The following is a 25240-nucleotide window of genomic DNA, read 5'->3' on the forward strand; positions in this document are numbered from 1 at the left end:
TCTCCTCCACATTGTAACATCACCTCATCACCATCTCCTCTTCACATAATGTCACCTCATCACCATCTCCTCCACATCCTAACGTCACCTCATCACCATCTCCTCCACATTGTAACATCACCTCATCACCATCTCCTCCACATCATAACGTCACCTCATCACCATCTCCTCCACATTGTAACATCACCTCATCACCATCTCCTCCACATCATAACGTCACCTCATCACCATCTCCTCTTCACATAATGTCACCTCATCATCATCTCCTCCACATCATAACGTCACCTCATCACCATCTCCTCTTCACATAATGTCACCTCATCATCATCTCCTCCACATCATAACGTCACCTCATCACCATCTCCTCCACATCATAACGTCACCTCATCACCATCTCCTCCACATTGTAACATCACCTCATCACCATCTCCTCCACATCATAACGTCACCTCATCACCATCTCCTCCACATTGTAACATCACCTCATCACCATCTCCTCCACATCATAATGTCACCTCATCACCATCTCCTCTTCACATAATGTCACCTCATCACCATCTCCTCCACATCATAATGTCACCTCATCACCATCTCCTCCACATCATAATGTCACCTCATCACCATCTCCTCCACATTGTAACATCACCTCATCACCATCTCCTCTTCACATAACGTCACCTCATCACCATCTCCTCTTCACATAATGTCACCTCATCACCATCTCCTCCACATCATAATGTCACCTCATCACCATCTCCTCTTCACATAACGTCACCTCATCACTATCTCCTCTTCACATAATGTCACCTCATCACCATCTCCTCCACATTGTAACATCACCTCATCACCATCTCCTCTTCACATAATGTCACCTCATCACCATCTCCTCCACATCATAATGTCACCTCATCACCATCTCCTCTTCACATAACGTCACCTCATCACCATCTCCTCCACATCATAACGTCACCTCATCACCATCTCCTCTTCACATAATGTCCCCTCATCACCATCTCCTCCACATTGTAACATCACCTCATCACCATCTCCTCTTCACATAATGTCACCTCATCACCATCTCCTCCACATCATAATGTCACCTCATCACCATCTCCTCCACATCATAACGTCACCTCATCACCATCTCCTCTTCACATAATGTCCCCTCATCACCATCTCCTCCACATCATAACGTCACCTCATCACCATCTCCTCTTCACATAATGTCCCCTCATCACCATCTCCTCTTCACATAATGTCACCTCATCACCATCTCCTCTTCACATAATGTCCCCTCATCACCATCTCCTCCACATCATAATGTCCCCTCATCACCATCTCCTCCACATCATAACGTCACCTCATCACCATCTCCTCCACATTGTAACATCACCTCATCACCATCTCCTCCACATTGTAACATCACCTCATCACCATCTCCTCTTCACATTGTAACATCACCATTTCCTCTTCACATAATGTCACCTTATCACCACCTCTTCACATAACAGTACCTATCACCATCTCCTCTTCACAAAACATTACGTCATCATCTCCACATAATGTCACCTCATTACCATCTCCTCTTCACATAACATCACTTCATCACCATCTCCTCCACATTGTAACGTCACCTATCACCATCTCCTCTTCACAAAACATCACTTCATCGTCTCCTCTTCACATAATGTCACCTCATCACCATCTCTTCATATAACGACACCTCTAAACCATCTCCTCTTCACATAACATCACTTCATCACCATCTCCTCTTCACATAATGTCACCTACTCACCATCTCCTCCACATCATAATGTCAGCTCATCACCATCTCCTCATCACATGTCAACTCATCATTTCCTCCATATCGTAACGTCACCTCATCACCATCTCCTCTTCACAAAACATCACTTCATCATTTCCTCTTCACAGAATGTCACCTCATCGCCATCTCCTCTTCACATTGTACCTCTCATCATTACCTTCTCCTGTTCTTCACTCCATTCCTCTGCACTTGCTTCCTCATCTTTCCCCCCTCAGTTGACACAGAAGAAGAGGAAACAAATAATATCTCATCGCTGCTGCTGCAGAGAGTGGATTCACCACATCGAATTCAGAGATGCAACTGGTGGCATCAACAAGCCAGCACTTCTCTAGCACGAACAGCAGGCTACATTCCTAATATACCAAGGTGTTGATTGAGAAGCAGAAGATGCTGCAAACACTCAGCAGGGTAGACCACGTCAGTGTAAGGAGAAACAGCGCCAATGATTCATACCTCATAGAACAGTACAGGCCCTTCAGCCCTGATGTTTTGCCAATCTTTTAACCTATTCTAAGATCAATCTAACCCCTTCCTCCTACATTGCCTTCCATTTTTTTCTGTCATCTATGCACCTTTCTAAGAGGTCCTTAAATGATCCTAATGTATTTGCTTCTAACAACACTAGCAAGATATTCCATGCACCCACCACTCTCTATTTAAAAAGTTTACCTCTCATACACCGTATACTTTTCTTCAATCCCCTTAAAATTATGCCCTCTGTTATTAGTCATTTCCATTCTGGTGAATCGTCTCTCGCTAACCACTCTATCTATGCCTCTTATCATCATATACACGTTGATGTAATCATGTTAACTCTCATCCTCCTTCACTCCAAAGAGACAAGTCCTCGTTCCCTCAGCCTAACCTCATAAGCCATGCTCTCCAATCCAGACAACATCCCGGTAAATCTCCTCGGTAGCCTCTCTAAAGTTTCTTTAACTTTCCTGGGAAGAATCTTTGGCAGAGCATCAGAAGGAAGAAGAATTTCAACAAGACGATGGATTTCACTGAATGCACAAGACAGAAACTGTTCACTTGGCCCAATCAATCTAGGCTGGTACTTATGCTCCACTCCAACCTCCTCCAATCTAACTCTATGGGTATGACTCTCCTTTCCTTTCGATCTCATGTGTTACTCTACTCAGTGTTATTCATTACAACCTCTCCCCATGGCAAGTCATACACACAAGAGATTGTGCAGATGCTGGAAATCCAGAGCAACACACACAAAATGCTGGAACTCAGAAGGTCCATGGAAAGGAAAGTCGACATATCAGCCGAGACCCTTCATCTGAAATGAAGATCCCCATGGAACCACAGTTTTTATTTCTAACTATTCTTTGGGTTAAGAAAGTTCTTCTACCTGAGGGTTGAGCAGGGTGAGCTATGTTCAAGTTGACTTCACCACCTCAGTTCTGCCTCCCTGATAGACTAGCCCACCCAAGCTCTGCTGACTGTCAGTACTGCTGATGGTTAATGAATGGATTAGTAACTACATGGCAGAGCAGCAAGAGTGTGACGGGAGTAAAAATCAAGAATCAACTTTATTTGCCATAAACATCTTACACATAGGAGGAATTTGCTGCTGTGCATTGGTCAGGGTGCAACACGCAACAAAAATCAACATTCAACAATTATAAAAATTAAAGAAGTGTATAAAAAATGTTGGAGGTCAAAGTACAGAAATGGAATAAAATATGCATAAATACATAAATGTCAGCTTGTATTTACAATGTAAACAGCATTACAAAAATGGTTTAAAGTGTCCACAGTGCAGCGATGGGGGCAGTAGACAAAAGGGGTAAGGACCTAACTGGAATGGTTGATCAGATTAACTTCCTGGGGGAAAACAACTTTTAAGACGTTGTGAAGCTTTTTGTTTTGTGCTTTCCAGAAGAGGGCTTTTAGAAAAAGTGGTTTGCAGAGTGGGTATTGCCCACAATAAACTTTCCTGCCCGCTCCTTTGTCCTGGACAGATATAAGTCCTGCAGGGGTGGTAGAAGAGGTTCATAATTGCATGGTTCACTTAGATACTGGTGCCATCAGCCAGTCAAAACTTGGAAGATATCCAAACGATTTCTATTTCTATCAGCGACCGTCTCCTTAATGCATTCTCTGCTAATAGAATTTTCAGCCCTTGAACTTCAACATCAGTACTGATGGTAAACAGAGACAGACGGCTTCACACTTGGGTATGAGACAGTTCCCATTTGTTACTTCTACAATATACTAATCAGTGATGCTGTTAAAATACCAGTCAGGAATGTCACAGAGATGTGCAAAATACCATCAAGAGACATTTCCAGTCTTCAACATCAAGGCTTGTCTTACACTTGTATCTTTTATTTATTGAGCAACAGTATGGAATAGACCCCTCCGCAGCTGTGTCACCAGCAACCCTCAATTTAACTCTAGCCTAATCATGGGACAATTTACAATGACCAATTCACCTACCAACTGGTAGGTCTTTGGACTGCGGGAAGAAACCAGAGCACCCGGAGGCAACCCAAGCAGTAACACCAGGGGAAAGAGGCCATTTGGGTGCAGGCTGGTTCAGACAGGTATAGTCTCATCAATCCCATTATCACAGAATGAATATTCAGAGTTCTTCTGTCATTTACATTTTTTAACTTCAGATACCCAGCACCTGCAGTTTTATGATTTCCGTTTTCTCTAGTTATTTATTTTCCCTCTGCTTTTCTCTCTCACACATCAGTACATTTTGTTCTCATTCAGGATATGTGCTTCCTCCCCTGTAATCCCATTACCCCTCTCTTTATTTCCCTCTACCTCTGCAAATTATGGGAAGAAGGCAGGAGAATGGGGTTGAGAGGAATTTTTTTAAAAATCAGCCACGATCGAAGAGCAGCACAGACTCATTGGGCTGAATGGGCCTAATTCCGCTCCTATGCCTAATGGTCTTATATTCTGATAGTGATGCACACCCAACTCCAGCTGTCATGGGAAGGAAATGCTGGTCCTTAAAGGGCACAACAAAAGGAACAGCTATGTGACACAAGAGGAGAGAGGAGTGCAGGAACCTATCTTTTAAAAATGACAATTAAGCTCAGCTCTGCCGGCAGTTCATCAATACTCACACCATCTTCTGAGAAAAGAAGTTTCTCTTTAAACATTTCACATTTCACCCTTAGCCTATGACCTCTAGTTCTAGACTCGCCCAGCCTGAGGGGAGAAAGCCTGCTTGCATTTACCATATTTGTTCTCATAATTTTGCATTCCTTTATAAGATCTCCCTTCATTCTCCCACACTACATGGACTTAATTCCTAATGCATTCAACCTTTCCCGGTAACTTGGGTCCACAAGACCCAGTAACATCCTTGCAAAATTTCTCAGCACTCCTATTGATGTCTCATTTTATGTAGGTGATCAGAACTGCACACAATACTCCAAACTAGGCCTCACCAATGGCCTGCACAACTTCAACAGAACATCCCACTCCTGTACTCTGTACTCAGTGAGCGTTGCCATAATGACAACCTCCCTCGCAATGTCAGCAAGACCAAGGAACTGATGGTAGACTTCAGGAGAGAGAAACCAGAGGTCCATGAGCCAGTACTCATCGGAGGATCAGAGGCAGAGAGGGTCAGCAACTTTAAATTCCTGAGGGTTATAATTACACAGTACCTGTTCTAACCCAACATGTAAATGCAATTGCAAAGAAAGCACAATAGCACCTTTATAGGAGTCTGCAGTGATTTGGCATGTGTAGTGAAGAGTATATTGACTGGCTGCATCACAGCCTGATATGGAAACACCAATGACTTGAATGGAAAATCCTACAAAGGGTGGTGGATTCAGCCCAGTACATCACAGGTAAAGCCCTCACAACCAGTGAGCGCATCTACATGAAACGCTGTCATAGGAAAGCACATCCATCATCAGAGATCCCCACCACCCAGGCCATGCTCTTTTCTCACTACTGCCATCAGATAGAAAGTACAAGAGCCTCAGGACATTCACCTCCAGGTTCAAGAACTGCTCCTACCCCTCAGCCACCAGTTTCTTGAACAAAAAGGGATGGCTATACTCACTTGCCCATCCTTTGATATGTTCCCACACCAATGATCTCACTTTATGGACTCTTCATCTAGTTACTTCATATTCTCATTATTTATTGCTATTTATTTATATCTGCATTTGCACAGTCTTCTGATTGATCTTTCATTGATCCTGCTATAGCTACGATTCTATAGATTTTCTGAGTATGCCCACAGAATAATGAATCTCAGGGTTGTATGTGGTGACATACCATATATGTACTCTGACAATAACATTCACTTTGAACTTTACTCTGAACTTTGATTTATGAAGGCCAATGTGTCCTAAGCTCTCTTTATGAACCTTATCTTTATGAACCTAATGAACCTTCATGAACCTAATAAAGGACAGGTGGGGACTACACGGTTCTGGAATATTAAATGTGTAGTAGAGAAAGGTGAGGCAGAACAAGTGATAAGGAGGACACGTGTAGAGGGGGATGGTCTGACGGAACATAAAGTTAAATGTGCAGAAAGAATAAGTAAATTTAGGAAGGACAACAAAATTCAAGGAGTGTATAGCCCGATGGGAGTTCGGGGAGCTGGGTTAAGCACAACAGGCAGCGATTTAACCAGAGAGAGGAGAAATGGGCTAAAAATTCTATATCTGAATGCACGAAGTGTCAGAAATAAGGCAGATGAGCTTGAAGCTCAGGTGTGAATGGGTAACTATGATGTTGTTGGGATAACGGAGACATGGCTGCAGGGAGATCAGACCTGGGAAATAAATGTACAAGGGTATACGTGCTACAGAAATGTGGGCAGAGAGGGTGGGGTGGCCCTGTTGGTGAGGAATGAGATTCAGTCCTTTGCAAGGGGGGACATGGGATCAGGAGAAGTAGAGTCTGTGTGGATAGAACTGAGGAACAGTAAGGGCAAAAAGACCCTAATGGGTGTTGTCTACAGGCCACCAAACAGTAGCATAGATATTGGGTGCAAGTTGAATAGGGAGTTAACATTGGCATGTGGCAAAGGTAGTGTCGCAGTAGTTATGGGGGATATCAATATGCAGGTGAATTGGGAGAATCAGGTTGGTGCTGGACCCCAAGATAGGGAGTTTGTAGAGTGCCTACGGGATGCATTCTTGGAACAGCTTGTATGAGAGCCGACCAGGGACAAGGCTATTTTGGATTTAGTCTTGTGTACTGAACAGGATTTGATAAGCGATCTTGAAGTAAAGGAGCCATTAGGAGGTAGTGACCATGATATGATAAGATTTTATCTGCAATTTGAGAAGGATAAGGGCAGCTCGGAGGTGTCAGTGTTGCAGTTGAACAGGGGAGACTATGGAGCCATGAGGGAAGAGCTGGCCAAAGTTAACTGGACAGATATCCTAGCAGAAAAGACAGTGGAACAGCAATGGCAGGTATTCTTGGGAATAATGCACAAGGTGCAAAATCAGTTCATCCCCCGAAGAAGGAAAGATTCAAAAGGGGGAAAGGGGCCACAGTGGTTGACAAAGGAAGTCAGAGATTGCATAGCATTAAAAAAAAGGAAGTATGACAGAGCTAAGGTGAGTGGGAGGACAGATGATTGGGAAATTTTTAAGGAACAACAGAACTTAAAAAAAAAGGCAATATGGGGAGAAAAAATGAGGTATGAACGTAAGCTAGCCAGGAATATAAAGGAGGAAAGCAAAAACTTTTTTAGTTATGTGAAGAGAAAGAAGATAGTTAAGAACAATGTTCGACCCTTGAAGAATGAATTGGGTGAAATTGTTATGGGAAACAGAGAAATGGCAGAAGAATTTAATAAGTACTTTAGATCTGTCTTCACTAGGGAAGACACAAGCAATCTCCCAGATGTATGGATGGGCCAAGGACATAGGGTAACAGAGGAAATGAAACAGATTGACATTAGGAAGGAAACGGTGATGAGTAGACAGATGGGACTGAAGGCTGACAAATCCCCAGGTCCAGATGGTCTGCATCCTCGGGTACTAAAAGAGGTGGCCCTGGAAATTGCGGATGCATTGGTAATCATTTTCCAATGTTCCTTAGATTCAGGATCAGTTCCTGAGGATTGGAGAATGGCTAATGTTATTCCACTTTTTAAGAAAGGAGGGAGGGAGAAAACAGAGAACTATCATCCTGTCAGCCTAACATCAGTAGTGGTGAAGATGCTAGAGTCCATTATTAAAGATGAAATAGTGGCATATCTAGATAGCAGTGATAGGATTGGGCCGAGCCAGCATGGATTTACCAAGGGCAAATCATGCTTGACTAATTTATGGAGTTTTTCGAGGATGTAACCAGGAAGTTAGACAAGGGAGATCCAGTGGATGTAGTGTAACTTGATTTTCAGAAGGCATTTGATAAGGTCCCACATAGGAGATTGGTGGGCAAAATCAGAGCTCATGGCATTGGGGGGGAAGATATTGACATGGATAGAAAACTGGTTGGCAGATAGAAAGCAAAGGGTAACGGTGAATGGGTGTTTCTCGGAATGGCAGGGGTGCCACAGGGCTCGGTATTGGGACCACAGCTGTTTACGATTTACATAAATGATTTAGATGAAGGCATTGAGAATAACATCAGCAAGTTTGCTGATGATACTAAGCTGGGTGGCAGTGTGACATGTGATGAGGATGTTAGGAGAATTCAGGGTGACTTGGATAGGCTGAGTGAGTGGGCAGATACTTGGCAGATGACGTTTAATGTGAATAAGTGTGAGGTTATCCACTTTGGGAGTAAGAACAGGAAGGCAGATTATTATCTGAACGGTGTAGAGTTAAGTAAGGGAGAAATACAAAGCGATCTAGGAGTACTTGTTCATCAGTCACTGAAGGTGAATGAGCAAGTGCAGCAGGCAGTGAAGAAGGCTAATGGAATGTTGGCCTTTATTACAAAGGGAATTGAGTACAAGAGCAAGGAAATCCTTTTGCATTTGTACAGGGCCCTGGTGAGACCACACCTGGAGTATTGTGTACAGTTTTGGTCTCCAGGGTTAAGGAAGGACATCCTGGCTATAGAAGAAGTGCAGCGTAGATTCACAAGGTTAATTCCTGGAATGTCCGGACTGTCTTACGCAGAGAGGTTAGAGAGACTGGGCTTGTACACATTGGAATTGAGGAGATTGAGAGGGGATCTGATTGCAACATATAAGATTATTAAGGGATTGGACAAGATAGAGGCAGGAAATATGTTCCAGATGCTGGGAGAGTCCAGTTCCAGAGGGCATGGTTTGAGAATAAGGGGTAGGTCATTTAGGACAGAGTTAAGGAAAAACTTCTTCTCGCATTGAGTTGTGGGGGTCTGGAATGCACTGCCTCGGAAGGCAGTGGAGGCCAATTCTCTGGATGCTTTCAAGAAGGAGCTAGATAGGTATCTTATGGATAGGGGAATCAAGGGATATGGGGACAAGGCAGGAACCGGGTATTGATAGTAGATGATCAGCCATGATCTCAAAATGGTGGTGCAGCTCAAAGGGCCGAATGGTCTACTTCTGCACCTATTGTCTATTGTCTATTATCTACCTGTGATGCCACTTTCCAGAAATCATGGACCTGTATTCCCAGGTCCCTTTGTTCTACAGTATACCTCAGAACCCGACCAGTTACTGTGGAAGTCGTACTCTGGTTTGACTTCCCAAAGTGCAACACCTCACAAGTGAATGAACTAAGTTCCATCTGCTGTTTTTCAGCCTGTTCTCCCAGGCAGACAAGATCCTGCTGCCAAGTTTTGGCAGCTTTCTTTGCTATCCATTACACCCCCCCAACTTTGTGTCAGCTAGAAATTTGCTGATTCAGTTGACAATATTATCACCTAAATCCGGGGTTCCCAACCTTTTTTATTGCCATGGATCCCTACTATTAACCGAGGGGTCCATAGATCCCAGGGTGGGAGTCCCTGATCGAAATCATTAATATAGACAACAATGGACCCAGCACACCACCAGTCACAGACCTCCAATCAGACAGACAATTATGGTTCAATGAACAAACATTCAGATATTAGAATTATGGTCAAAATGAGCAAACATTAATATATTGGTTGTGCGTACTGTTAACACAAAGTATGTACTAATGTCACACATCTGAATATTGTATAATAACTGCTCTTAACCGTACAGGAGCCCATCGTGGGAAGATCAAATTTTACTCAAAACTAGCTGTCAGTTTTAGTTATTTCATGTATCAGGTAGGTAGGTCCAAGGTGAAGAAAACACCTTTTCTCCCCAGGCTGAAAGAGATACCTGTATGGAGATAAGATTGTGGCGTTACGGCAAGCTGCATTAGCACATCACCATTAAGTGGTTACCTCTGGTGTAGCTGACGTGACCCTCAGATTGGCCATGAGGCCATTCCTCTTGTACATTCTGCACCTGCTTGTCAAGCAGTCCTTAGTTTTCCCTTAGCCGGTGACTACACATAATAGTTGGATAATCCCTGTGGAAGAGAAAAGAAACACTGGGTTAAAGCTCTGGGCCTGTACTCACTGAATTCAGAAGAATGAGGGGTGAACGGTGAGGGACCTCGATAGAGTCGATGTGGAGAGGATGTTTCCTATGGTGCAGGAATCTAAGACCAGAGGACACAACCTCAGAATAGAGGGGCATCCTAGGACGGAAATGAGGAGGAGTTTCTTCCATCTCATCTCCATCCTAAAAGGATGTCCCTCTGTTCTGAGACTGTGTCCTCTGGTGAATGGTGAATCTGTGGAATTTGTTGCCACAGGCGGCTGTGGAGGCCAAATCCTTACGTATATTTAAGGCAGAGGTTGATAGATTCTTGATTGGTCAGGGCATGAAGGGATACGTGGAGAAGGCAGGAGAATGGGGCTGAGAGGGAAATTGGACTAGGCAAGGTGAAGTAATGGGGCAGACTCAATGGGCCAAATGGCCTAATTCTGCTCCCATGTCTTACGGTCTTATAAATAAAACCATCAGCAATTTGCATTTCAGACTTGATCATTCCAACACAGAAATTAATTACTGTATATGCCCTGTATCTGCCTCATACCAACACACAAATTAAAAACAGGACTGATCCACTTGGTCCATTGTGTCTGTGCCAATAGACCAGCATCACAATTTTACAGTTTTCTCTGTGCATGGACAATTCTGTTTGCTGCTTTGGCAACTTCAGGCTATGGAAAGGAGCAGAGATTCAGATCAGTGTCAGGATTGTGCTGGATGCAACAACAAAAAAAATAGTAGTCCGTACATGGTGAAGGCTTTCCAATGCAATCTGGGGACAGTTTTCCTGGTGCCACATTCCGTCCATGAATACCATGACAACTCAGAGCCCCGGCATCCTGCGGTGAGTGGTTCTTGTCCAGACAGCCCAAAGCCTTTCCACCATCTGCAAGGCCCCACTCAGGCTCGCTGTCCACCTGTTAGGACAAGTGCAGCTCCAATGCATCATCCAACAAGGCAGCCACTTCATTAACGCCCATCCTTCCAGGACAAACGCTTGCTCCCTTTAACCACTGGGATTGAACATGCACCGCCTGCAAGGTGCACTTCGCCACTGGGGCATCTTTGACAGAACCTCACGAACCCTGAACTCAAGATCAGGAAGACTAGGGTAACTGGAATGTGGAACTTCACTCCCTCAGAGATTATAGCATCTCAACGTTAGATCCAAATATTGGAACATCCCAACTCAAGAAGAACATTCATTACAAAGACGGCAGCAGTTCAAAACGACCATCACCTTTTCAAGGACAGTTAAAAGACAGGCAGTAAATATTAAAACCTAATGAGTGAACTCAAAAACTTGTAGAACACTTGGACTGTACTTCAGGTTATCACTAAATTGGGCTTTTTTTTATTAAACAATGAGGGTTCACTGTCTGTTTCCATCTACATCGTTACTGAAATAGTTAAAACAGGGACTATAATCCAGCTTTAAAAAAGAAAAATGGCTGGCAGGTAGCAACATTAAAAATTATCTCCCATCATTTCCCTTTTAAATGTAACACTAACCTTAGTGGAAAGTATACAAATATCTTAAAAGAATTTGCTTGCACAGAGTCCAAAATAGAAAATTCCTTTGTTGCTACTTAATCAGCTGCTCATTTTTACATCAAATGCAAAAATAAACTGCAGATATTGATAATTGTAAATTAATGTAAATGCGCAAAGTTACTAAAGGTGAAATCACGTTGCAAGTTTAACTACTACAATCCTGATTTATACATTAATGTCACGATCTCCCACCAGCATGCCGTGACAATGGTATTTCTACAAACTGGACACGGAGCCCCTGCTGGGATATACAAATGTGCAGTATCATGACCCCTCTCATAATTTAGTTAGTGTTTCAATATTTCAAAGTAACTTTATTTTTAAAATATGTACACATCACCATATACCATACGAGCTTGAGATTCGCTTTTTCTTGCCGGCATTTACAGGACAATAACATTTATGACAAACTACACATAGATAAAGACTGACCAACAGCCAATGTGCAAAGGAAGAAAGATTATGCCCAGATTGCTTAAGGCCTTATAAAGCTGGATGGAGGGATTTCAACCACCTTGTCCCACGGCTGAAAAACCCAGATTTATACATTCTGAAGCATGCTCTTCACATAGTTTGAGTGACTGAAAACGTGCGATTGCAAACTGAAAATGGTGGAAGTACTCTGCAAGACAAGCAGCATCTGTGGAGAGTGAAACTAAACAGATGTTAACATTTCAGGTTGGTCAGCTTTCATGAGAAGGGGGAGATAAATCAGTTTCAAGTTGTTGCAGAGAAGGGGAAATATGGAGGGAATATTCGTGATAGGATGGATGTCAAGAGACATTGAATCGGGGTTAGGCCTATGACTGTGCAGGGTGGTTTGATCAACACCTTAGCAACATTTCAAAATGTGGTGGAAGTTTATGGCTGTGCTCAACCTGCCTCCAAAACTTGCCCATCTTCATTCGGTTTAGAAATTGTGCTGGACATAGAATTCTAAAGCACTAACCAGAGCACTTTTAACAATAACGGCAGAAAATGCTGGAAATATTCAGCAGGTCAGAACTATTCTGATAAAGGGTGTTCAACCTGAAACACTGACTCTGTTTCTCTTCCCGGAGATGCTGCCTGACCTGCTGAGTACTTCCAGCAAGTTCTGATTTCGTTGTAGGTTTTACTGTGTTACGGCGTATTCCTGAGTTAGGGTACAGAACAAATATCAAGTTCAGCAGCAGCCATTCTTCAGATTTGACTGTGGATTGCAGATGGGATTTAAAATCCAGCCCTGAACAATAGTTTTCCTGGAGCCGAGGACTGAAACTGATGTCAAAACAGACAATACTGATTAACATTTATTTTGGGTGTCTGAAGTGTGGGTGCGAAGAAGGAGGTGTGAAACTATACATAGTTCAGAGGAAGTTTTGTAGATAAATTGCAGCTGTATAATTGTCCTGCTGTTACCTTTGATCAAAGGTAATCAAAGGTAATAAAACACTTCTGTATCCTCTAGCTTCAGTATCTCTGAGTTTACAAACAGATCAGCCATGATCTCATTGAATGGCGGGGCAGGCTCGATAGGCCGGATGGCCTACTCCTGCTCCTATTTCTTATGTTCTCTCTGGTAACTTTATTCATGCTACTTCACAGAATCTGCGGTTCTTTTAACTTTTCAACTATTTACAATGCCTTCTTATGTTTCTACAATTCAGCATTTAATTTACCACCACGTTTACAAAACAGCCTCAGTCCCTTTCAACTGCATCATCGTATCTCTCCATTTTTAGTCAATACGTGATATTGCAAAACATTTCCGGCTTTGGCTGCTTTCAAATTGTCTCTGGGATTCCACTGGCTAGATTACAGATTATCGCTCCACAAAAATACATTTACAAACTGACCTTCCATGAACGAACACAATCATGGAAGGAACGGGAACACACGAATAGGATCACAGAAATACAAAGCAGAAACGGGCCATGCTTGACCATGCTGACGATGAATGCATTGCTACGCTAATTTCAACTGCCCGTATTAAGCCTGTATCCCTCTCCACTGTCCCTATTCAAGTACCCGCCTTTTAAACATAGTATTTGCCTCTACCACTTCTTCCGGCAGCTCATTCCAGATATTCATCACTCTCTGTATGATAAACATACCCCCCAGATCGCCTTTAAACTCCTCCCCCCTCTCACGGTTAGCACCACACTTTACAGCAACATGTGAGATCGGGTCTGATTCCTTCTGCTGTCTGTAAGGGGTTGGTACAATCTCCCTGTAACCACGTGGGTTTCCACCGACATTCTAAAAGACAGATTAGGGTTAGTGAGTTGTGGGCATTCTACGTTGGCACCTGATGCATGGCAACACTCATGGGCTGCCCTCAGCAGAAACCTCGCTGATTTGATTTGATGCAACAAGATATTTCACTCACGTTTCAAGTAAAGCTGATCCTTTCAACTTGTGCCTTCTAATTCAGAGTTCCTTTGCCCCAGAATGACCATCCAAACTTTCAATTTTATCAACTACTTTAAGGTTCTCCCTCAATTTCCCATGTTCCAGTGAGAATAAACCGAGCCTATCCAATCTCTCCTTGTAGCCACCGACCTGCCCCTGTTCCAGGCAACATTCTGTAGTGTGGCAACAAAACTGTAAAGAGAAAGATTAGCTTTATTTGTCACGTGCACGTCAGAACATAGAGTGAAATGTGTCGTTTGAGTCAAGACCAACACAGCCTGAGGATTGTGCTAGGGGCAGCACGCAAGTGTCGGTAAACCTCCAGTAGCAGCATAAGTATGTCCACAATGTCCCCTCTGACTTTAGAATGCAGGAGGAAACCAGGCCACCTGGAGGAAACCCATGCAATCACAGTGAGTACGTACAAACTTCTTACAGGCAGTCATAGAAAAGTACAGAGACAGGCCCTTTGGCCCATCTAGTCCATGCCAACCCATTTAAACTCCCTACTCCCATCAAGTTGCACTGGGACCATAGAGCTCCACACCCCCTACCATCCACGTACCTATCCACACTTCTCTTAAACATTGAAATCGAGCTCGCATGCACAGTTGCGCTAGCAGCTCATTCCACACTCTCACGACCCTCAGAGCGAAGAAGTTTCCCCTCATGTTCGCCCTAAACTTTTCACCTTTCACCCTTAACCTATGACTTCTACTTATAGTCCCACCCAACCTGAGAGGAAAAACCTGCTTGCATTTATTCTATCTGTACCCCACATAATTTTGTATACTTCAAATCGCGACTCAGTCTTCTACATTCCAAGGAATAAAGTCCTAACCTATTCAACCTTTCCTTATAACTCAGGACTTCCACACCTGGTAACATCCTTGTAAATTTTCTCTGTACTCTTTCAACCTTATTTGCATCTTTCCTGTAGGTAGATGACCAAAACTCCAAAATAGGACTCACCAATGTCTTCTACAACCTCAACATAGCATCCCATCTCCTGTACTCAATACTTTGACTGATGAAGGCCAATGTGCCGAAAGCTTTCTTTATGACCCTATTTACCTGTAACAGGAATTGAACTCCAATTGCAATTGCTGGCGCTGTAAAGTGTTATGCTAACCCCTATACACTACCACACTGCCCATACTGAACACAGTACTCTAAGCATGGCCTAACCAATGTTATGTACAACTGCACTCCTTACACTCAAAAGCATTCTCACTATCCTATTCTCTTTCAGGGAGCTGTATTCTGCATCCAAAACTGTCTCTGTACATCTACACTCTCAAGGTCCCCGCCACTTACTCTATATGTCTGATCGAAATTTGACTTCCCAAAATGCATTACCTCACACTTCTCTGGATTAAATTCTACTCAGATTTCCAGCTGACCCATGAACCGAGGTATCCATAAATAATCCTCATTGCTATGACAATAAACGAACTCATCATACCAACAGATTTCTGAACAAACCACGGACACTACCTCACATTTCATTGTCTTTTTGCACTACTCATTTAAGTTTTATATTTCTTGTTGTAATTGTTTACGTATTGCACTGTACTATTGCCACAAAACAACCAACTCCATGGTGTACAGTGTGTCTGTGATAATGAACCCATTTCTGATTCTTAATTTCTCACCCTAGTTATTTATATATATTACAAAAAGCCACAATCCCAGTACTGATCCTTGCAGTAGTCCACTTGTTAAACATTTTCAGACAGAAAACCACCCAGCCAACATTGCCCTGTACCCCCATTACCAAGCTAATTACAGATCCAGTTTGCCTCAAACCCCTGTGCCCTGAATCCAATCTACCTTTGTACTCTGCAGAACCTTGTGAAGCACATAAGCACATTTACCACTCCACCTTCATTAATTTTCTTGGTTACAACCTCAAAAACCTCAGATCTGCTAAACAGGATCTCCCCTACACAAAACATGCCACCTCCTCCTCCTCCACATCAGTCAAAGTCTTTGCCAGTGAATGCAGATCTTATCACTGCCAATTGACTCTAACAAATGCACAGGTCACTGGCTCATTGCCTACACATGGCTATGGAGACCAAGTCATTGGGTTAATTAAAGTAGAAGTTGATAAGGTTCTTGATTTGTAAGGGTGTCAAAGATTGCAGGAAGAAGACAGAATGGGCTGAGAAGGAAAATAAATCAGCCATGATGGAAAGGTGAAGCAGACGCAATGACCCAAATGGTGTAAATCTGCTCCAAAGTCCGATGGTTCTGTGGTCTGTGGTTTCCAGCTTTTTGCTTGCTGCCCTTTTTGAAGGGGGAGATACTGATTATCCTTCAAGTCTACTGATACCTCACACATGACCAATAAATCTCCAGAGCCTCAGCAACCTCCTCCACCAGACCCTGGGGATTTTTCCACCCCGATGTACTCCAACTTTTCTAGCAGTTCCTCCTTCCTGATATGGATGTGTTCCAGCGTTTATCGCCAGTGAATACCAATGTGAGGAATCCATTTATAATCTCACTTCCATCCACTGATGTTACCTCTCTGATCCCCAAGAAACCTATTCCATCCTTGGCCACCCTCTTGCTTCTAATATACTTCTGAAAGGTTTTAAGGTTTAGGGATTTTTCCAAAGTGCTTCGTGTTGGGGAAGAAAAAACATTGTGTGACATGTGTGCAATTATTTCAACAAATAATGGCTTTAATGAAACACTGCATGAGGTTAGCTCTCCATTTGATTTATATTTACTTAAATGTTTGCAAAATAGAAAGAAACAATGCAGGTTCATTGACATATGTCAATCAGTCACTGAATGAATTCAATATTGAACAAACAGAAAACATTTTGAAGTGCCCAGGGAGACAATAGGAAAACCAATACCATTTGAATAGAATTCACAATAGATTCACTCTGCGAATACCTCTTTAATTCATATGTTTTGGTTTTGCCCTAAAATTGAAAAGTTTTGGCGGGAAGTATTCCATACCTTCTCACAACTTTTTAGGGTCCAATTTGACCCAAATCCCCTTACTGCCTTGTTTGGTATTATTGCAAATTAAAATATAACTTTAAATACTCCTAACCTACAGGTTTTAGCTTCTTTTACGAAGAAGAGCAGTCTTGCTTAAATGGAAGGAGTCTACCCCTCCTACACATCCTCAACGGCTACGTGATATTATGTCTTAATTAAATTTAGAGAAGATCCGCTGCTCAGTCTTAAATTCGATACAATCTTTTTATGATATCTGGGGACCTTTCCTAAATTACTTTTCCAATTTATAAAGTTTAACAGTGCACAGACTTTTATGTATATTTCTATCTTCTCTTCTTAAGCAAATATGTTTTTTTTCTAATTATCCATTATCATCCATCAGCTTTTTTCTTTGGTAGTTGGTAGGGGGTTGACTTTTTTAATATAAAACATTTCTTTTATGATGTATGACCTATCTTTAAATTTTTGATTACAGAGTGGTATACCTTTATGTGATATGCTATAACATTTTGATCAATTTTATTACAATATATGAATGTACACAAGTTATGTTGAGATGTATTTACGTATTGCACTCTGTAAATCTTGTTTTTTCTTCTGAATAAAAATATTGTAAAGAGAAAGAATTCACATGTCATTTTAACAGGCAGGGTATTGCAGTATCAACCAGGGAGGTCAGTCAGTTTCTTGGGTGGTTATTGATAGCAGAAAATAAATCTGCCTAAGTAATCACAGAAAACCACAAGTTTGAGTGTGACTCATTTTAAAAATTCCTATCTTCGTCATTGGTTTAGTTGAGAGCATGCCTATGGGTTCTTGATTAAGAAGAATTTTATCTAACAATATTTATTATTGTTGCACAAACTTTGCAAAAAGCTTCTTTTATCTTTCCAGGTCATGCTCTCTTCTCATGCTGCTAGCAAGGGGAAGGAGGCACAGGAACCTTGGGCCCCACACCTCCAGGTTCAGGAACAATTACTACCCTACAACCATCATGCTCTTCAACCAGTGTGGATAACTTCACTCCCCCTCAGCACTGAACTGATTCCACAACATATGGATGCACTTTCAGGAACTCTATAATTCACGTTCTTAATCAATCAATTAATTAGTTAATTGCTTTATTAATTGTTCTTTTTTGTGTTTGCAGAGTGTCTTTTGCACATTGGTTGTTTCACTGTCATGGTGTGAAGTTTTCATTGATTCTTTTGTAATGCACTATTCTACTGTGAATGTTCACAAAAAATTAATCTCAGGATTGTTATCGGTGATGTATATGTACCTTGATAATAAATTTACTTTGAACTCTTCGCAACACTAATCAGCCTTGTCTTTGAAACATGCCTTCTCTCCACAATATTGCATTTTATTTCCTTAAGAACTTGCGCTAAATAAAAATTTCTTATTTTAGCCAATTCTGGAGTCAAAATGCCCCCACCTTGACCACAGTCCCTGGAGTAACACTAACAGGTTATAGCTCACCGAAACCAAAGGGTTTCGGCCCAAAGCGTCAGCTGTACTTTTTTCCATAGATACTGCCTGTCCAGCATTGTGTGTGTGTTGCTCGGATTTCTAGCATCTGCAGATTTTCTCTTGTTTGTGAACAGATCATAGATATTAGTTTAACATGACAATATCAAAACACAGCCAATCTTTCCATTCATATGATGAACATAACTGTTTTATTCCCCCCCCCCCAGAGAGTTTTATCACTGGAGGTCAGGGGTGGCCAATCTTGAAGGTCAACAAAATCACCTTCTCAGATATATCTACAGAACTGAAGATTTTTATATCAAATGCAGATGGACAATCTTAACCCTGGGAACAATTTTCATGGAACACTATTACTAACCCTGTGCCAATATGTTTTATGAAGAACACGTTTACAATTTTTACCCACGTGGCAAAATCACCACCGCACCCCCCCCCCCCCTTTGCTGCAGACAACAGAGAAAGCATTAATCCTACTCTCTGCTGTATTCACAGTTGAACTTGAATGTGCCAATGTCTAGAACAAAAGCGCCCTCTGCAGGAACTCCTCTGCAAATTAAACCTTCACCTTTTCACTTGAGGGGATTTCTTCCCCAGATTTCAGCATTTACCAATATAATTCACTTCAAACGTTGGGGAGTCCTTGTGCAGGATTCCTGGAAAGTTCATTTGCAGGTTGAGTGCAATGTTAGCATTCATTTCAAGAGAACTAGAATATTAAGGCAAGGATATAATGTTGAGGCTTTATAAAGCACTGGTGAGGCCTCAGTTGGAGTATTGTGAGCAGTTTTGGGCCCCTTATCTGAGAAAGGATGCACTGACATTGGAAATGGTTCAAAGGAGGTTCACAAAAATGATTAAGAGGCTTATTATACGAGGAGCATTTGATGGCTCTGGGCCTGTACTCACCAGAATTCAGAAGAATGAGGGAGAGGGGATCTCATTGAAACATTAAATGTTGAAAGATCACAATAGAGTGGATGTGGAGAAGTTGTTTCCTATGGTGGGGGAGTCTAAGCTTCAGAATAGAGGGACATCCATTTAGACAGAGATGAGGAGGAATTTCTTTAGCCAGAGAGTGGTGAATCTGTGAAATTCATTGCCACAGGTGGCTGTGGAGGCCAAGTCAATTAAGGCAGAAGTTGATAGATTTTTATTTAGTCAAGGCATTCAAAGTTAGGGGGAAAATGGGATTGTGAAGGATAATACATCAGCCATGATGGAATGATGGACAAGCTTGATGGGCCAAATGGACTAATTCTGCTCTGATGTCTTATGGTCTTATATAGTTCTACAGTGAGTCTGCTTTGTGTCTCCTTGCTTGTATAGAGCTTGCAATAGAAAATGTTTTTGGGATCATGTAGCCAAATCCAACAGGATTCTTGGGTTAATGTGACCTATTGTTATTTGTCTGGTAGAGGAGAGAGAGCTTGAATCTGTACATCTGGTGGTCCAAATATGTGCATCTATTGATCACCACCTTGTGTATCAACTTCAGTGCGTTCAACCATGTTGTATCTTGCTTATAACTTTGATTTTTGGCACCTTACTTGTCTTTGACAAGCTAGCATCTATTTGGTGTTGACGCTCAGATCTCATGCAGCATGGTCGCATAGTGATTAGCATAATGCTACTCCGAGGATCTGTTCTGGGTCCAACACATAAATGCAAGTATGAAGAATGCATGGCAGCATCTCCCCTTTCTTAGGATTTTGTGAAGATTTGGCATGATATCTGAAACTTTGATAAACTTCTATAGATATGTAATGGAGAGTATATTGACTGGTTGTGTCACAGCCTGGTATGGAAACACCAATACCCTTGAATGGAAAATCCTAAAAAAAAGTAGTGGATACGGCCCATCATGAATAAAGCCCTCCCCACCATTGAGCACATCTACGTGGTGTGTATTTGCAAAAAAGCAGCAGCCATCATTTGGGACACCCATCACCCAGGTCATGCTCTCTTCTCACTGCTGCCATCAGGAAGGTGGTACAGGAGCCTCAGGACTCACACACCAGATTCAGGAGCCCCTCAAGCATCAGGCTCTTAAACCAGAGTCGATAACTTCACTCAACTTTCCTTGCCCCATAGTTGAGCTGTTCCCACAACCTACGGGCTCACTTTCAAGGACTCATCATCTCATGTTCTCGATATTTATTGTTTATTTCTTTATTATTATTTCCTCTTTTTGTGCTTACACACTCTTTTGTCTTCTACACACTAGTTTAACACCTGGGATGGTATGGATTTACTAAGTATGACCACAAGAAAACAAATCTCAGAGTTGTATATGGTGATATACAGTATATGTACTTTGATAATAAATTTACTTTGAACTTCTACAAACTCCCTCTCTTGGGAGTTTGTAGATGTGTAGTTTTGAGTATCTACTACACAAGTTGTAATTTGTACCTGCATCCTAGCTACAATTTGGAGGCCTGTATATAATTCCCATCAGGGTCCTTTTACCCTTGCAGTTTCTTAACTCTACCCACAAGGATTCTTTAGTACTCCTTCCAAAATATCAGAACAGGAAACAATTGCACAAGCTTTGCGTTCTGACATTCAAAACCCTAGGTCTGCAAAAAGGTTTTGAAACATTGAGATATCTCACAACTTCTTCATGTTACAGCTTTCCTGTTTTTACTGTTTGCACGGTATGTGTTTTTTTCATCTCTATGCATAAGGTGTGTGACGTTCTTTTTTAAAAAAGGGTTATTTTAGGTTTCTTGCCTTGTGGCTGCCTACAAGTAGAAGAACCTCAAGGTTGTATAGCTTAAACATACTTTGATAATAAATGTACTTCGAACTTTTGAACTTCAGACTTCTTCTAGTTTTGCTGGATAGGATAGACATGGGCCAAACGAAGAAAAATGGCACTAGCCCAATAGACACTACGATCAGCACGGACAAGTTGGGCCAAAGGGCCTGTTTCCATGCTGTATTATTCTATGACTCTCATATAATTTTACCCCACACCCAAACATTTAGTACTGCTTCGTATGCCATATTAGTCGTGGTGGGTAGTGGAATTAACTGTAGGATGCAATTGGAGAACAAGGACAAACAAACTGCTGCAGGATCTCGGGGGTGGGGGGGGGGGAACAAGCAGCTTCTATGGGAGGAAAGGAACTGTTGATGATTAAGATAAAATGCCTGCATCGGGACTGAGAGTGGAGAGGCGAGATGGCCAGTGTAGAGAGGAGAAGGGAATTGAGAGAGGAGTCTGAGGCATTTGGTGAACTAAGATGACAGGAAGGTAATGCCAGGTAGAGGGTACAAGTGGGATTGGTGTTGAAAGACGGTGGGGAGTGAATGATAGATGGAAGCAGACTAGGAAAAGGAACAAAAAATAACAGAATATAAATATAAATTTTAAAAAATGGACCATGATGCTTCACTACCACGCAACTAATTTATATGGCAATATAACTGTAGCAAATAAACTTAAGATCTCTCAAGATAACAACAACTTATGTCTTACCACATAAGGAGCTACAGTACTATACAAAGGTCTTAGGGACATATATATGCCTAAGCCCCATGCCTCCCCTCTGGCACCTGTCCCTCGAGCCTCCCGCAGCACTACACCCTCACCATTCCCAACGTCCTTTGCTCCCGCCTGACGAATGAACTCACAGCTCCACGTTAACAAATACAATACTGTGCAAAAGTCATAGGCGCCCTAGCTATATGTAAGTGCCTAAGGTTTTTGCACAGTACTGTACAAGGGAATATTAAATCAAAAAAAGGCAGAATTTAAAGAGAGGAGGAGAAGCAGAGAGAAACAGATAGACAGAAGATGGGAGGGAGCCTTTTCGAAAGCCAAAAGTACTCAAGATGGAAAGGTAAATTCAGATACAGGTACAACACTATGGAGCACTAGGAAGAACTGAGCAAAACAGCATCAGGAGTGGAAGGGAGGGTTGAACTTAATGATTAAATAAGATTAAATCATGGGATTACCGATTCTAAATACAATTTGAAAAGATTAAGTGCTAGTCACTTTATCCAGGGAAAAAGTCTGTCCTGCTCACCCAGATACCATAAATAAAATCCTAGCAACAAATCCAAAATGAGTGAGACCTTAACATAACTCTGCATTTGATTATTTGTAAACAGAGCAAGGAAACACACCAGCTACGATTTTGAACTGGTCACTCTGACCCGCTTATATAACCCTTACACCACAACAGCTACAGAGACACATTCTACACTTGGTTTTAACCAGTGTTAATATCATTCAGTGAAACATCATCCTCCACCAAGTTACTTCTGTTCAAAACTTGAAAAAATATATATCTTATGGAGTTTGACAGGCTAAATTATTAGATTTTTGGTGTGGGGGCACAGATTGAGTGGAAGAGGGGGCAGAGAATTTAGGATAGTGATGAGAGAACATTTCTTCATTCAAGGATGATGAGCCTAGAACTGGGGTTGATGGATCCCTCAGTTAATGGTAAGGGCCCGGGGCATAAAAATGTTGAGAACCCCTGACCTAGAATTCTCTATCACAGAAGATCATGGAAGCATATACATTATGCTCAATCAAAATAGAGATTGATAATTTACTGGGTATTAAGGGAATTAAGGTCTATGGAGATACTTGTGGAAAATGGTGTTCAAGTAGAAGATCAGCCAACCGTTCATTTTCATGAACGGTTAAGGAGACCTGATGGGACAGAATATCCTATTCCTGCTTTAACTTTACAAACAGATACCATACAGCAGGGTTTCCCAACCTGGGGTCCATAAACCCCTTGGTTAATGGTAGGGATCCAAGGCCTAAAAAAGATTGGGAACTCCTGTGTTGTTAACTACAGCATTTTAATACTTTTTAAAGATTTGTATTTTTTTTTAAACAATCTCATGTACTTTTCACAGTATGTCATGCCTCAACACTTACTGCCACAAAGCAGTACAGCAGCTGGAAGTGCGGAGTTCCCAAAGAGCAAATTCCTACCTCAATGTTTACTACACGCCTGACACGAACTGGAGATTTCAGATCCACAGTGGTTATAAAATGAACAAAGTTAACTAGGGCTGGAGATCTCTGAGTGATTAAAAGTAAGGAAGGCTAGCTTTCAGATGTAAAATATAAATAGCAAGGGTTTTGTAGGTTGATAAATCAACTGACAACTGTAGGTTGCCTGTAGTATGTGCAGTTAAAATGGAAAATCTGCAGGGAGTTCATGGGAAAATGGGGAGAATATAAAAAAGGGATTAAAGTATCAGTGGGTGGTTGATGGTTGACATGGCCTCAGTAAGCCAGTTTCTGTGTTGTGACGCCAACTATTTAACAACTCTAGCTGCAACTTGCTCCATTAGTAAGGCAGCCAAGATAATCAGAGCCCGACCTGCCCAGTCATTCCCTCCCGTCAGGCAGAAGATACAAAAGCACATACCACCAGGTTCAAGGTCAGCTTCTATCCTGCTTTTACAATCAGAATCAGGTTTATTATCACTGACATACTGTATGTCATTAAATTTGTTGATTAGCAGTAGCAGTACAGTGAAATACATAAAATATATTACAAATTACTATGGGGAATGTGTGTGAGAGTGAGAGTGTGTGAGTGAGAGTGAGTGTGAGAGTGAGAGCAAGTGTGAGGGAGTGAGAGAGTGAGTGCGTGTGAGAGAGTGAGTGAGTGTGAGAGAGTGAGTGAGTGTGAGAGAGAGTGAGTGAGTGTGAGAGAGAGTGAGAGTGAGTGTGAGAGTGAGAGCGAGTGTGAGGGAGTGAGAGAGTGAGTGCGTGTGAGAGAGTGAGTGAGTGTGAGAGAGTGAGTGAGTGTGAGAGAGAGTGAGTGAGTGTGAGAGAGAGTGAGAGTGAGTGTGAGAGTGAGAGCGAGTGTGAGGGAGTGAGAGAGTGAGTGCGTGTGAGAGAGTGAGTGAGTGTGAGAGAGTGAGTGAGTGTGAGAGAGAGTGAGAGTGAGTGTGAGAGTGAGAGCGAGTGTGAGGGAGTGAGAGAGTGAGTGCGTGTGAGAGAGTGAGTGAGTGTGAGAGAGAGTGAGAGTGAGTGTGAGAGTGAGAGCGAGTGTGAGAGTGAGAGCGAGTGTGAGGGAGTGAGAGAGTGAGTGCGTGTGAGAGAGTGAGTGCGTGTGAGAGAGTGAGTGAGTGTGAGAGAGTGAGTGAGTGTGAGAGAGTGAGTGCGTGTGAGAGAGTGAGTGAGTGTGAGAGAGTGAGTGAGTGTGAGAGTGAGAGTGAGTGTGAGAGTGTGAGTGTGTGTAGTACAAAAAGGGAACAAAAATACTGAGGAAGTGTTCATAAGATATAAAAGCAGAATGAGGCCATTCAGCCCATTGAGTCAGCTCCATCATTGCTGATATGTTACCCCTCTCATTCCCATTCGCCTGCCTTCTCTCCATAACTTTTAAAGTTCTTAATATTTAAATACCTATAAACCTCTGCTTGAAATATACTCAATGACTTGGCCTCCACAGATTCACGGCTAAAGAAATTCCTCCTCATCTCCATTCTAAAGTGATTTTCTTCTACTCTGCGTCTGTGCCCCC

At 42.1% G+C, this 25240-nt stretch overlaps 1 protein-coding gene across 4 annotated transcripts in view; it reads right to left on the reverse strand.

Moving 5' to 3' along the window:
* ralgps1 (Ral GEF with PH domain and SH3 binding motif 1) overlaps positions 1-25240 on the reverse strand; it is a 733240-nt gene that overhangs the window by 514503 nt on the left and 193497 nt on the right. For 3 of the 4 annotated variants that reach the window (XM_059993861.1, XM_059993857.1, XM_059993858.1), the window contains exon 3: positions 10145-10272. In XM_059993861.1, coding sequence (XP_059849844.1) covers positions 10145-10201 — 57 coding nt within the window. In that variant the 5' untranslated portion in view covers positions 10202-10272. Of the gene's footprint in view, positions 1-10144; positions 10273-11049; positions 11103-25240 lie in introns of those variants that run through there. The other variant, XM_059993860.1, reaches the window with a different exon arrangement.

This window comes from Hypanus sabinus, chromosome 18 (assembly GCF_030144855.1).
Source record: "Hypanus sabinus isolate sHypSab1 chromosome 18, sHypSab1.hap1, whole genome shotgun sequence".
NCBI classification, from domain to species: Eukaryota; Metazoa; Chordata; class Chondrichthyes; order Myliobatiformes; family Dasyatidae; genus Hypanus; species Hypanus sabinus.